The sequence below is a fragment of the Apteryx mantelli genome, chromosome 5 (genome assembly GCF_036417845.1).
Source record: "Apteryx mantelli isolate bAptMan1 chromosome 5, bAptMan1.hap1, whole genome shotgun sequence".
NCBI classification, from domain to species: Eukaryota; Metazoa; Chordata; class Aves; order Apterygiformes; family Apterygidae; genus Apteryx; species Apteryx mantelli.
Genome location: NC_089982.1, coordinates 9,856,949 through 9,870,977, shown reverse-complemented (window position 1 = coordinate 9,870,977; position 14,029 = coordinate 9,856,949). Strand labels below are relative to the sequence as shown.

The 14,029-nt window shown below is 40.7% G+C and overlaps 1 protein-coding gene across 4 annotated transcripts in view; it reads left to right on the top strand.

The window, feature by feature from the left end:
* The window catches only part of BMP2K (BMP2 inducible kinase), a 70,997-nt gene extending 57,496 nt beyond the window's left edge, over nt 1-13,501 (top strand). For all 4 annotated transcript variants that reach the window (XM_067297459.1, XM_067297458.1, XM_067297461.1 and 1 more), the window contains one exon: nt 7,882-13,501. In XM_067297459.1, coding sequence (XP_067153560.1) covers nt 7,882-9,314 — 1,433 coding nt within the window. In that variant the 3' untranslated portion in view covers nt 9,315-13,501. The remainder of the gene's footprint in view (nt 1-7,881) is intronic.
* The last annotated feature ends 528 nt before the right edge of the window (nt 13,502-14,029 follow it).

Below are 14,029 nucleotides of genomic sequence, written 5' to 3'. Positions count from 1 at the left end.
AAAAGAACATCAGAACAGAAAATTTCCTCGAAGATTGGGATGTTCTTATATGATTAAAGATGTTCCACCCGACTTTCATTTGAGCGAAGAACAATTGTCTCCTACAAGATGCAAACCTGATTAGATATGTAGTAATCTGAACAGTACGTTACAAACAGATGTTCCTTCACATTTTTTTGGTGTTTTTTATAAATATGCATCTGAACATTCTTTGCAGCAGTTCAGATTGAGATGGTGGTATGAAATCAACATGATGGAATACTTCACTTTTGAAATCTATTTGACCAGCGCATTAAGAAGTCATTAAGCATGGAATTTTCTCTTTGGGGCATTAAATTTCTATCTTTAGGGCTTTTAGTATTTATTTATTCACTACTTTAGGAGTGAAAGATGTTGAATTGTAGTTAGAAGAGAGATTACTGTTATGGGCCTAGAATTAACAGCTAAACAAATGACTGAACTTGCAGGATATTTTTTGTTTTGTTGCTTTGGTTTTGACACTGTTCCCCTGGAATCTTTCCCTGCCACTGGGAGTCAATGAAGATGCAGCAGATGGGCACATACGCAGAACGCATTTCTTGCATCCGGTCTGACCATGTCAGACTGGAGTGTGTGCAAGAGCAGTATCTTAGACTAAAGTGTGCTTGGAGCAGACGGATCGGTTTCTTAACAACGTGTCAACACAAACTGAGGAATGAAGTAAGATGCTTCCTTTTTCCCAAAACGTACAAATGTGGAAGCAGTAAAGTCACCACTCTTAAAATGCTTCAAAAATAAAAGCACATTCTTCAAAAGTGCATAGCAAGAGAAGTTGCAGCTACCAGCGTCATCTGGCATGTGCTCCTTGATTTACTGTTGACGCTGTGCAAGTGCGCTCATACGCACTCCCACACATGGTGATGCTGAAGTTTTAATAATATCGAGCTGTTGCTGTAGCCTGTGAGCTCCTACTCATCGAAAAATGTGTTGTCTATTTGGTGATTTTGTTCCTCTACAAAATACAGGAACTCAGTTGTTTATCACAGCAGGAAATTTAATATTCATGCTTATTGGGAAGAGTCGGAGATAAAGAGAAACCTTAGGGATAGAGAGCTAGGAGTTCAAAACAGCCTTTTCAGAGATGATTTGTATTGAAATGAGGGGTTTGAAGCTAATAGGCCATTAATTGCCTAACGCTGAGATGATCTTAGGCTTGGAAGAGTGGATACGCTCACAAAATCTGAACGACTTCAGAATGGAGACATTAAAGAAAGTGTTCTCCCAAGCAAGTGGATATATTTTTACAAATACGTGTATTCATGCTTTCTTTTACTGCATGCTTCTCTGTTCTTAAGATGTTTCAAAAATGGTATATGCTGTAGTCGGTGTGTAAAGCTTTTGGCTGCTACTGTTAGTGGAACTAGAGGCCGCAAAAGTGGTTAGTGCCAAGACAGGTTGCTGTGTAGAAAATGCTGTAAAAGTTAATAAATACTTCAGGTCTTAAATATTCCTGCCAGCTGTTTAAGCATTGTTCACATCTCTGCATCTGTCGATGAGAAATGTGCTCAGCATCTGCCTGAGGAAGAGACTAGAGCTCCAAGTAGAAAGCTTCTCCAAATAAAACAAGTACTTAACACATGATGAGATGGCTGTGCTGCACTTATTATGGAAGGCAAGTCTCCAGAAAGTAAAGTTCCTGAATGGATTGTTCCTGTTTTCATCCCTGTTCTTCTAGAGATTGTAGCTATTGTATTCAAGAAGCAAATTTAGGATGCTAATGCAATTTTTTTTTAAAAAAATAGATTCTCTAAACTCCAGATCATTGTTTCCCAAATCCTTTTGCTGGATGTTGCTGTCAGCAAAAGTGATAACAATAGGTGTCTCTGTTGTCAGTAGCCAGACATTGAAGTGACTTGTGTGCTGGTAGTAATAAGTTTAATGTTGTTGAGAAAACTGTTTTTAAGTGTCTCGTCTTGCATTGTCAAGTCCCGTCTGTTTAATGTATTTTCTGTCTGGAGAGGTCTACTGCTGAGAAGTAAATATTGTGTGGTTTAAATTACTTGTTCAGCAAGTCCGTGGCTGTTTGTGTAGTTTGTTCTGTCTTGCTGGTGTCATTTGCAGTTTGTTTTCTGGCCAGCGTGACTGTGGCAGTAATTAATGAATAATGTTTAAATCCTTCTGGTAAGCCATAGGCATTAGATAAAACTGTGGTTCAGTTCTTGTATTGCAAAAAGACTTCTGTCTTCAGCAAGTAGAAATTAGGTGTAGACATGCAAACACTGCATGTGAGTGTAAATTCACATGGATACTGACATGCATAGGAAGGTTTTTCCTCCTAAACATAAGTGTAGTTAACATCTAACCCAGAGAGATTTTCTTTTCATCTAATTGCATTTATGTTAACATTACAGTGTTCCAGCAAATACTGGTAAGGACAGGATTTGGAAGACTTCGGGTTATATAGTGCAATGTGAAGGCTGTACCTTTGGGAAATCTAAAGTAAGCAGCCAAATAATCCAGACTGTAATTTATTGGCAAACCAAATATGTAGTATTTAAAATTAGAATAGATAAGAAGCAATCTGACACCAAAAGCAAACAAGAAACAGCTCAAAGCCTTAATCACCTGATGTTTTTAGTCATTTCAGTCATCTTGTTTTTGAGCCCATATGTGAAATACCTTATTTGTGAATTTGTATTTTAATTTTGGGTGTATTGCAAAAGGGCAAAATGGCTACTGAATGAAGAAATCGGCTATTAATCCTTTTTTTTAAAAAGGAATCTTGTAAAACTTAATAGTCTAGTCTATGCTTAATCATAGAAAGAGAAGAGTTGACTTGGCCTGGAAATTGTGTGCTTATTTCCTCGTGAAAGAAGAAACTGTTAATAAAGACCATAAAAATGATTGATATATTATTTGAGAGAAGTAGACAGTCATGAACTTGATTCTGGTTGAAGTTCTTCTTTTTTTTGATCCTATGAGCACATTTAGTTGACTGAAATTACAGTGATGGTTTAACAAAGCTGTAAATGGAAGGTGTTACTTTTGGTTAGGTGGGAACTTTGAGAATCTAGTCCAGTGCTGTGGATTGAGTTTGTTAATAATCACTTTAACAAGGAACATCCCCTTTCCCCGGGATTGTGTCAGGTACTGCATATGTAGTAAGTTTGGGCTAGGTGCTCCCAACGTAACATGTTTGTGTTGCACAGTTACTCATTAGTTTAGGCTATGAAGTGGGATACGTGGATGGTCATAGCCAGGTATAAGTGAACTCGAGATGGCCGTTAGCCAAGCCTAAGCTGGTTATCGGCCAGAGTCTTTGCTGGCCCACCCACAAATATGGCTTCTCTAGTGAGAAGTGAACTTCGTTGAGATGAAGTTGCCTTTGTGCACTACAGGAGAACTTATTTGGATCACCAGCAAAAAAATGTTAAGTGTGTTGATGGAGCCACGTGCTACACCGGCACCAAGAGTTAAATAGACTCCAAATTGCATATGGCTTTATAAATTAGAATCAGTATTTAGGACTGAACCTGGAAGCTGCTGATGGAACAGAGGTCTAACATACTGTCACAATGAATTAAATGGAGAAGAGATCCTTGAGCTTAGACATGACTTTTTCATACCAATAAAACAGGAGAGATTGTCGCAGGCGCATGTTAGACTTCTTCATTTTTGTTGTTTTTTTTGGTGAGTGAATTTACTTAAGTAAAGCTTTGCATGTATTTTGACAGTTGGGGAAAAAAGGAAAGCTGCCCCCCACCCCCCCCAAGAATGCAGGATCTTAAAGTGGCTGTTTGCCTTGGTGTATACCCTTTCTGTTTAAAAAGGATTTTTTTTTTTTTTTTTTTTTTTTTTTAGAATAGGCAATGAAGTTATACTGAAAGATACCTACTGATGTTTTTGTGGGAGTAATATGAAAGCAAGATCCTCTAGTACTGTCAGTATCTTCTGCTTGTGACTGGTACCTGCTGCTGCTGGTGCAAGAGCACGTCGTACATTAAGATTGAAAATCATGTTTGTGAAACTGAAATTTCTGGAACTTTTTTTCTTTAGTTGGCTGTGTTTCTGTAACTTTATCCATAAAAAGAGAGGGTTTGCCTGGTATGTGCAGATTAGGTTAGTCTCTGCAGTAGAAAGTGACAGATGAAGTGGAGAAGGTCTCATAAATACAGCTGTGTGATTATAATCCTTCTGAGTGGTTGCTGACTTGAACATGGTAGTTACTGCTGCTTGTGTGCTGCTTCTGCAAACCCAGTCTTGCCTCAGTGCCTGTCAGCTTCTTGTTCAGTTCTCTGCATTGCTGTGTGTCATGTGATGGTTTAATCCCTGTGCAAGAACGTGAAAAAGTAGCATACGTTATCCTCATTTGATTTGCCAAGAACAGCCTTTGAACTGAGTATCTTCCCTCCAGTTGAAAATGTTGCCAACGCATCTTCTACGTTTATCTTGGAACTGACTCTTGAAGAGGGTATGATCCCATTTGAGTGTTCAGAGGGCATTAAAATGTATGGGATTCTGTTTTTAATAAAACACTATGAAAATGGTAGTTGGAAAGATCAGTGTTTTTCCACTATGTGGTAACAGAATGTAGCATCAAAAATAGCTTTTATTAGGATAAATTTCTTTTTTTTCGTGGTTCGAATGGAGAACTTCCCATGTTCTACAAAGCACTCTGGGAAGAGCATTGAGGCAGCATATACTGTATTTTCAGTCAATAAAATTTTTTTCATTAGTTGTCATAGGTATTTTGAAGGATGAATGTGCATGCATGAAGCAGTTCTGTCAGCGTAATGTTTTCTGTGTGTCTGCATGTTAAGGTAGCACTACTACAGCCTGCCTGTGGCTATAGACTCTTAAATTTGGCCACATTTGAAGGTAAGATGTCATAGCAGTCCTCTCTGTTACACTCACCTGTGCCTTGGTTAGGGGTGGCTTCCTCCTGTATGGGGATGTACATAGCATGGCCTACAGAATAATACTACCCAGCCCTTTGGGATACAGCTCCATTCAGAGAATTGGAAGTACTTCACAACGACAAAAATATTGTTAAATGTAGTTCATTGTGGAGGAAAGTATGGCCAAAGGAGTAGGAAGCTGTGGGTGCTCACCCAGAGGGTCAGTAGCAGCCCTGAGAGTACGTAAAGGTCTGTCAGAGCACAGGCTGTGTCTTGATGTCGCTTGATGTTGCTCTAAAATAATGCACGTTAAAAAGCATCATTTGGGCTATGTTCTAGTTTATGGACCTTGGAAGTATTGTGACTGCCTTGTGAAATATTAACCCGTGAAGGAGCGAGAGGAAGGTTCTCTCTCCTCTGCAAACTTAGAAATGAATTCAAGTACAAAAATATTTGTTCTTGGATACTAAGCCAGCATCCTGTACCTTATGGTAAAGCTGTTGCATAAGATTAAGGGATTAGCACACTGAGCAGCAAGCATGTAGAAACATTAAAGCCCAAAGTCAGCTGCAGTACAAATATGTAGGCAGATGAACCGGGGAGCAGCAGTAGGGAAGAGGGATACATGTCAAGGAACGCATGCGGTATTGTTGCTGCGTTTGTCATTGCTTAATTAAAAGCAGGCACACAAGCTGCCTGACTGCAGTAGCTTGTTCAGTAAGAATGTGGTTTTGCCATTGTTCTAATCCCCATCTGAAGGCTGATAGATAATATTTGGACTAGAGTGATTATAATATAGCCTCACTTAGGTACATCATAGAAAGTTTCGGTCCTTGCTCCGTGTGTACAAAGAGGTGAATTCCGTCCCTTGCCAATTAGCACTAATTGTCATGGTTGTTACTAGTGTTACACGTTAGGTTAAACATTCTTAAAGCCATCTTGCTGCCCTATGACTTATGTCCTAGAGAAAAGGACATCTCAAGAGCAAATATGTTTTCCAGAGCTGAAACCAAGTGTTTCTATTTTTGTGCTACTCTTTCTCTTCAAATAGAACTCTAAAATTCAATTATGCTGGTGAAAATCTCTCTACAGTAGTGTGGCTCCAACAGATACTGAATAAAGAGAAGCTAGTATAAAATAAATGTAATGAATGCCGTGCTAATGGCAGTATGCAGGCTTATCTGATCCGCGTGCTGTTGTGTTAGTAAAGAAAACAGATGGCAAAGTTTTTACTGCTTCTAGTATTTTTAAGCCAACCATTGCATGGCAGAGTCGTGAATGAATTGTTTGCTTAGCTCTAGTTGTCAAATAGTAAATGTCAGGGATGAGGATGTCAGAGCAAAATGAACAGATGGATTTCCTCCCTTAGAGAAGCTGAGCTGATGGATCCTAATTGCAAACAAACAAGAAAACACTTCTCTCAAACTTAAAAAAAAAAAAAAAAAAAAAAAAAAAAAAAACAAAAAACAAAACCACACACCCTTCTTCACTTCCCGCCCCTCCAGTTTCTACACTGGCAGTTAGAAGGGACTAAATGTGGAGCTTCAGTGCCACAGGAAGAGAAAACATTTATTAGGCACGAGTTTGAAACATCAAGGCAAGTATATTTAAAAAAAAAAAAAAAAAAAAGGTCCTGTGAAGGTCGCCCATGTTGCTCTCAGTGTGAACTCTGCTGCCATTATTCACGGGCAAGACCCTAATGGAGAGGGACCATTTCTGCTGAAACTGAAGGTGAGCACTTTGGAAGACCTCTTCACACGCGCAAATGGCAGTAACCATCAAACTTAATTGTCAGTGGGGTTTAGGAGGGCAAATAACAGTCATACTAGTGGTAAGGGGAGAGTGTTTAAAATGAGAGTGTGACCGTTTCCATCAAATTGCATTAGCTGATTACCTTGCTATGTCCATATGGATTTCTGCGTCCGTTTCTCTTTTTGAATGCCTCAGCATGTGCTAGTGAGACAAAAAAAGAAATGGTTGTGCTTGTTGCCAAGCTCTCCGAGTCCTGATTGTTCAGTTGATGTAAGGAGCTGGTGGCCTGTAGATGAGAGACAGAGAGATGCTGAGCTCCTGCTGCAGTCTTCCCTGCAGCTGGGATGTGAAGCTTACTCCTTCTTACACAGGCCCCAGTTTTCACAGATCTCCTAGGAGCCTAATGATCTTGGAGGCATTGGGCAGAATTGTCTGGTGTCATCGGGATGGGGAACTAAAAGCTAGGGTGTCATGCACTCTTGTTTCCCTTTTGAAACCACACTGAGTATGTTAGTATTGCCGTATGGTTCTGACTGCCCGGTACGCGCCTTCGTACAGTGGGTCGATCATCTAGAACCTCTTCAAAGGCAGCCTTAAGGCATTGCTTGAGAGCTTGTGATTGTCAGCAGGTCACACGTGCTTCCTGGTATACAGAAACTGCACAGCAGACTTCTTGGTAGGACAGTAATGTTAGGCTGTCTCAGATTGGTTGTGGGTGTGAAGTGGTCCCCAAGACCTGAAGTGATTTGTCTGAAATTGCTGAATTGTGTCGGGTTGGTTTGTTTTCACTTGTGCTGGCAGATAGTTTTCATGATGAGAACAATACATTTGTTAGAGCACAGTATCAGAACTTAACTATTTCAAGAAATAGGTAGCTTGTTTAAAACAAAACAAAAATCGGTCCTCCATGCACACTCCTGTTCTCCTGGGCAGGAGCTGCTGGGTAACTAGAGTATTAGAAAAGCTGTCTCTTCAGAACACCTGTGTTCATTGGTGTCCTCCTCCCTGCCCCAAAAATGTTAGTATTGTATTTCTAGAGGTTCTGTACTTGACAATGTGAGGTCTGACTACTAATCCCTTTTATTGGTGTTATTTTAAACATTAAATGTGCTTTTAGCTCATTCCTCTCAGGAACTACAGAACATATGTTTGCATTGATTCCTTGTATGTGTGGGTATGGAGTATGGGAAGTAAGTGTTGATTTCTAAGAGTGTATTTCAAGTTTTGTTCTACATTTTCTTTGGACCTGCAGGTTCCCCCGGAAAACAAATGGAAAACTCGGCCAGCAATCGAGAAAATAACTTAGGCACCCCTACCAAGGCTGGAAAACTGAGCCATGCTTTTAGAGATCCACGGCCAGGGAGGAAAACTGCAGAGGGACAAGTGAAAGGTGGCGATGAGTCAGAGAGTGATTTTGAATCTGATCCTCCTTCTCCCAGGAGCAGTGAGGAAGAAGAGCAGGAGGATGAGGAAGTCTTGCAAGGTGAGAATGGAGACTTCAATGATGACGATACGGAGCCAGAGAACTTAGGCCACCGACCTCTTCTCATGGACTCTGAGGAAGAGGTGGAAGAGGAGGAGGAAGAGAAGCAAAGTTCTGACTCGGACTCGGATCGTACCAAGCGAAAATCTGTGGAAGGGCTCTCCAGCAGTAGATTTAGAGAGGGCATTGGCAGCAGTGAAATTGAAGAACCCAACCTAATGCTCGCTTCCCTGTCTGAAGTGCCAAGTACTGTAATCAAGGTGAGCTCTGGCCAAGAATTTGATGTGTTTGGGGCTGTGCCCTTTTTTGCTCTTCAGCCTCAGCCACAAGCAAGAGAGAAGAGTGACAAAGATGTCTCTCCTCAGACTGCTTTTCCTGGCCTGAACCAAGAGCTGGATGACTTTGATGTTTTCACAAAAGCCCCATTCAGCAAAAAGGTGGCTCAGCAAGATGGCCAGGTGGTAGGAGCTGAGACTCAAATCTCACCTGCCTCTCCACGGGGTGTAGATATTTTTGGCTGCACCCCATTTCAGCCTCCCCTTCTCCCAAAGACCGGTGGGAGTAAAGAGGACCTGTTTGGGCTCATCCCTTTTGAAGAGATCGCAGGGAGTCAGCAGCAGCAAAAGGTAAAACAACAGCGTAACCTGCAGAAGCTTTCCTCCCGCCAAAGGCGCATGAAACAGGAAGTGTCTAAGAACAACGGGAAGCGCCACCACGGCACCCCGACCACCGCAAAGAAGGCCTTGAAACCAAGCTACCGCACCCCTGAGAGAGCCCGCAGGCACAAGAAAGCGGGCCGCAGAGACTCGCAGAGCAGCAATGAGTTCCTGACCATCTCAGACTCGAAAGAGAACATAAGCGTTGCTTTAACTGACAGCAAAGATCGAACCAACCCTCTGCAGACGGACGAGAGTCTGCTGGATCCTTTTGGAGCCAAACCCTTCCACCCTCCAGACTTGATGCGACATCCCCAGCATCAAGGATTTGGTGACAACCGTGGGGATCATGGTACAGTAGTAGTGGCTGGTAGACCTAGGCAGAGCTCCTTGCATGGGGCCATTCACAGTGGTGATGGGCTAAAAACAGATGACTTTGGTGCAGTACCCTTCACAGAACTGGTTGTGCAGAGTGCCCAGACCCAGCAGCAACAGGCGTTAGAGTTGGATCCCTTTGGAGCAGCTCCTTTTCCTTCCAAGCAGTAAATGCTTCCAGTGGGGGTTCCCCTACCCCCCCATCTCTCCAGGTTACTTAATAGAGGTTTTAACTAGTGGAATAACTTATCTGGTTGAATTGACAGGGAACCTGGTTGTACAGTTTACTCAAGTTAAAGAGGGTGTGGCCAGCTTGCACCGCAAAATACAGAATCATGGCATATTTTGTTGTTCATCTGGAGAAAAACAAAGACAGGAGCATCATGTTGATATGACAGGTACTTCCCAGGACATAAGAGAAATCTGATATGAATCATTGTCTGTCACTGACTTTGTGGCCCTGGAACATTTTGTCATTCTGCACTTCTGCTTTGCCTTCTCAGTCCTATGTGATGAGCGGAGATGGAGGGCAGGGGATAGGCAGAAGTTGCATGAAAAAGGTTTTTCGTACATACAAGTGGGCTAAAGGAATTGGAATGGGTTCTTTGTCTCAGTCGCAATAGATGGAAGAACCTAAATGTACTAATATCCAGATTAATCTGCTGGAAATTGTCGAGTCTTCGCTTCCTAGATGAAAGCTGTCTTTATTAATCATGAAATAAAGAAGCCAAGTCCTCCAAAGGGACAGTGGCCCAGAATTCCAGAGCACAGCTATGGCTTGGGACCTGGTAGACATCTATGCAGCTGCAGAGATGAAAGGCGGATTACTTTTTTTTTTGTGTGCCTAAATGTTCAATTTCATTATTATTTTTTTACAGTAAGTGCCATTAATGTAAAATAGCAAACTGGAAGTCTAGAGTTAAAACTAAAGATGCAGAGAATATAATGGTTTGCGAGATGAAAAGCCTGAATGTAGGAAAGGAAACCAGCAGGGATGCAGCCAGTGTTTGCAGCACTTTGAAGACTACTCAGTACACTGGGGAAGAGAGGCTGGTTTCCCTGAATAAAACATCTGGCACAGATGGATTGTTTCAGATTACTTGTACAGTTGACTGTGAAATGCAACCGTCAATTTTATTTGACTATGAATTGGGATTTGTGTCTGAAAAATACCTTTTCTTTTCCTCTTGGATTTTTATTGCAAAGAAAATGTGTATTCTTTCAAAACTTGTGGTTTTTTAAAACAATAATAATTTTATGAAATGATTGTAACCTAATGTTCTTTTAAGTTGTGATGAATCTATTATTGTACTTAAGTCTATTTTATAGAAAGTTTTGCTAAATGCACTGAGCTTTGAAGAAACTTCACTCTGAAACCGGAGTGGTTTCAGAACAGAAGGGGTAAGCAGCAGGTAGCTTGCAGATGCTGATCGCTACTGTACCATTAAACTGCATTTCACACCGCGAAGCCTTACAGGCAGGACGCTTGTCCTGCTGCAGAGTACCTCTGAGACATTAGGTGCGTGAGACATGGCTAAAAACTTGGGAGCATGCAGTGCCAGTAGATAGATGATGGGCAAGTGATGTAATGAGACTTGCTGAAAGCAAGATTTAGTTACTTTGTTATAAAAGCACGAGCTACCTGTAGGCGGGCCAGCCTCTCCATTGCCTCGCAACTTGTGTCAAGCCATTTATACCTACTGTGGAGTGAGTATGAATCAGAACAGTCCAATTAGTCTACATTTTTTCAATGGCAATCCTGTGGAAGGAGTGGAAGGAACTACTTCCTCTGCTTATCCCACCTTGATATCCTGCTCTACTGAATGCTGATGAACAGATAGGTGAATGTTTATATATGGAGACAGTAAGTGTCCGTGGTTTTCCCTTCTCTCCTCCCCCCATTCTACCATAGGTTAAGTGAAATGTTTAGGGTGGTACATTTTTCTTTTTTCCAAGTCTACTAAAAAAAAAAAAAAAAAGTTGAGCTGGTTACACAGTCACCCAGAGATATGCTGTGGCAATGGGGGGGTGGGGGGTGGGTTCTTTAAAAATATTTATAGAAAAAACATGTTAAACATGTTTTTTTTTTTTTAAAAAAAGACTTCTTCCTTTGGTGGTTTTGTTCAGTTGGTTTGAAAAAATGCTGCCTCAGATATATTTTGAGTTTTTCTCCTAATCCTAGATTTTGAAAGTAACACATACATAGCTGTGCACCCTCATTGATTTTTTTTTTTTTTCTTTTGTTCTGACAGGGTGAAATGGAAATATTAGAGCTCTACTTGCTTAAGTTGGCCTTTTGCAGGGTTAGAAGTTAAGCTTTTAAGAGTATGTGAGTAGAAATGTTTCAACTCTATTTGCACATGAGTTTCTTAGGCTTTATTACTACTGTTCTCACCTGGTTTTTGTGCCAAAGGCTGTAAGAAGCGCACGCCAAGTTTGTAGCATTTTATGATACTCAGGTTAACTGTGATTTATACTTTCCTGTGCGTGCTTGTTAGCTGCCTTCGTACAGTTTCCTTCTGAAATTTTACTTACCTGCCTAATGAGTTGTTGGAACAAAATTTTGCAGAAAAGTGGGACAGTTGGGTGGAAACCAAATGAGACTAAAATGGACAATTGACCCAGAGTCTTAAAAGTGGCTGGTAAGTCTTCACTGACGCTCTGCAGCCGTTGCTTTCCCTGGAGTAAAAGGAACTGAAGGGTTTGCGCGGCCATTTAGTGTGGGAGGCGTGGGTTTAGCAGCATGTATGAGGAGTGGGTCTCGACTCCTCTGTCTGAAAGGAGAAGAGGTTTGCTGTTAAAACCCGAAGAAAGGTTGCGCATCAACGGTGGTTTAGGACCAAGACTTACCGTGGTCCTAAATCTTCAGGTAAATTAAGAATAGAAGGAATGACATTTGTTGTCTGTTTACCCTGAGACTTCAGGCTGAGGAGCATTACAGGTTTTTCTGGTGTGTAGTTTTTTGGCAGGGGGTTCTTAAGTGGTTTTACTGCAGTACAGGTGAGGTTAGATTATACACAGCAACTAATAGAGGAAATAAAAGCAAACCGTAGAGCCAAGTTAGCCTAGAACTGGCATCATGCCTCTGGCTGCTTATTAGTTATGGCCAATGATATTTGCTTCCTAATGGCCTTAATAAACTTTGCCCTATGTATTCTCGTTAGGAAGCAGGTTTTTGCATAAACTTTTTTGGTTTTAGAGTTAGAAATATTTTATCCTGTTTTTGTGACTGAAGAGAGATGAGCATGCCTCACTAGGGTAACTTTGCATGGTAGATTTGGTTTGCGGCTTGGGTTTGATTTCAGCTAAGATGTACTGTTAAACAGAGACAAAATGTGGTATTGTAGGGGAACGTGATATCCTTTTGCCTGTATTCGGGGTGTGTGTGTGTGTGTGTGTGTGTGTGTTCACTTTCCACCCTAACTGAAATACTGGAAAGATCTTGCTGCATTAGAGGCGTACCATACTGCCTGTGAAGACAACACTGGCAAGGTAAGGAACTGACATTTCTCTTCCAGCAGAGAATATCCATTGATTTAGGGCTTTTCTCTTAGTATTAAAGGACAGAACCGCAGACCTCTCGGAATCAGCTGCCTAAGAGATTCTGTCAGAAGGTACTAGGCCTTAATGGTTGAGATCATTAAAAGAAAGAAAAAAAGTCGTCTTTCTTTGCCAACTGTCAAAATAATAGCTTTGAGATGTGCGTGATTTCTTCTGCTGACCTGCGTAATGGGGGACCCGTGAATACCAGCTTTCATGGAAATACCTTTTAATCATTCTGGGTGTCCCAATTAGTAAAAACAAAGTATCTACTGTGAAAATAAGTTGATATATTTACTACTGTGAGAAAAAGAGTTTATCTGGAGATTTTTATACTATATGGTGTATTTTTATATATAAAAGTTATATATAAAATATACACATGCTCGCACACATGATGTATCTCTTGGAGTTACTGTGTTTATAGTAACATCGCAGCCACAATCATTTTCATGTGACTGAAAGAGTGAATATAAAAGAAAGCAGCGAAAGGAGCAAGAGGGAAAAGTGCAAAGGGTGACTGCTCGGTTACATTTTTGCTGTGCTTCTTTTAAAAGGAAGATCAAGGAAGTTGTGTGTATAGCTAAGTTTGTGACTAAGGCATCACTTAATACTAAAAAGCATAAAAACTATTTTAAAACTGCTGGCATACAGCTTTTAAGTGCACTTTCCTGAACTACACTTCCATGTCTTGTTAGACTTCAAGTTTCTAAAGCTTTTTTGTGTACCACTAAATAGAGAACTTTAACTTTTTATGTGAAATTGATGTAAGTCATAAAATACGTGCAGTTGTTAAATAAACAAACATGATACAGTGACTTTGCAGATCTTCTTAAACATTGCATTATTTAGTCTTCACACTTAGGCTTCAGTTTCTTCACTATAAGCAATGCTTTTTCTGCTTGATGCTTTCTGCAGCTGTAGATTCCTGTCCCTGCTTTTTTTTGTTTTCAGATGCTTATATTTGCTGTCCAATCATCATTTTTGTTCAAGCAGTTAAAATGCTATTGACTGTGTATTTTTAATTCCTTGGACTCAGTATTACTCCTTAAAGCCTTCCAAGCAGAAAAGTTCTGAAGGTGCGTGCTTGTTGTTGTTGTTTTTTTTTCTCCCCCCAAAAAAAGGGGGGGGGTAATCGAAGCTTTGTCCTTTTTTCTCAATAGCCTAAATTTTAAGTAGAGTTTCTAATGCTAACTCCATGGACTGAGTTCTGCCCCTTACCCTTCTAGATATAATTTGTTTTGGGGGGTTCTTTGTGGTGTTTTTCTTTTTCTTTTTTTTTTGAGGCTGCTTGTACTGATTTCACTCTTAAGCCTAAGAACAAAAACTGTGATGAAGATGAATAG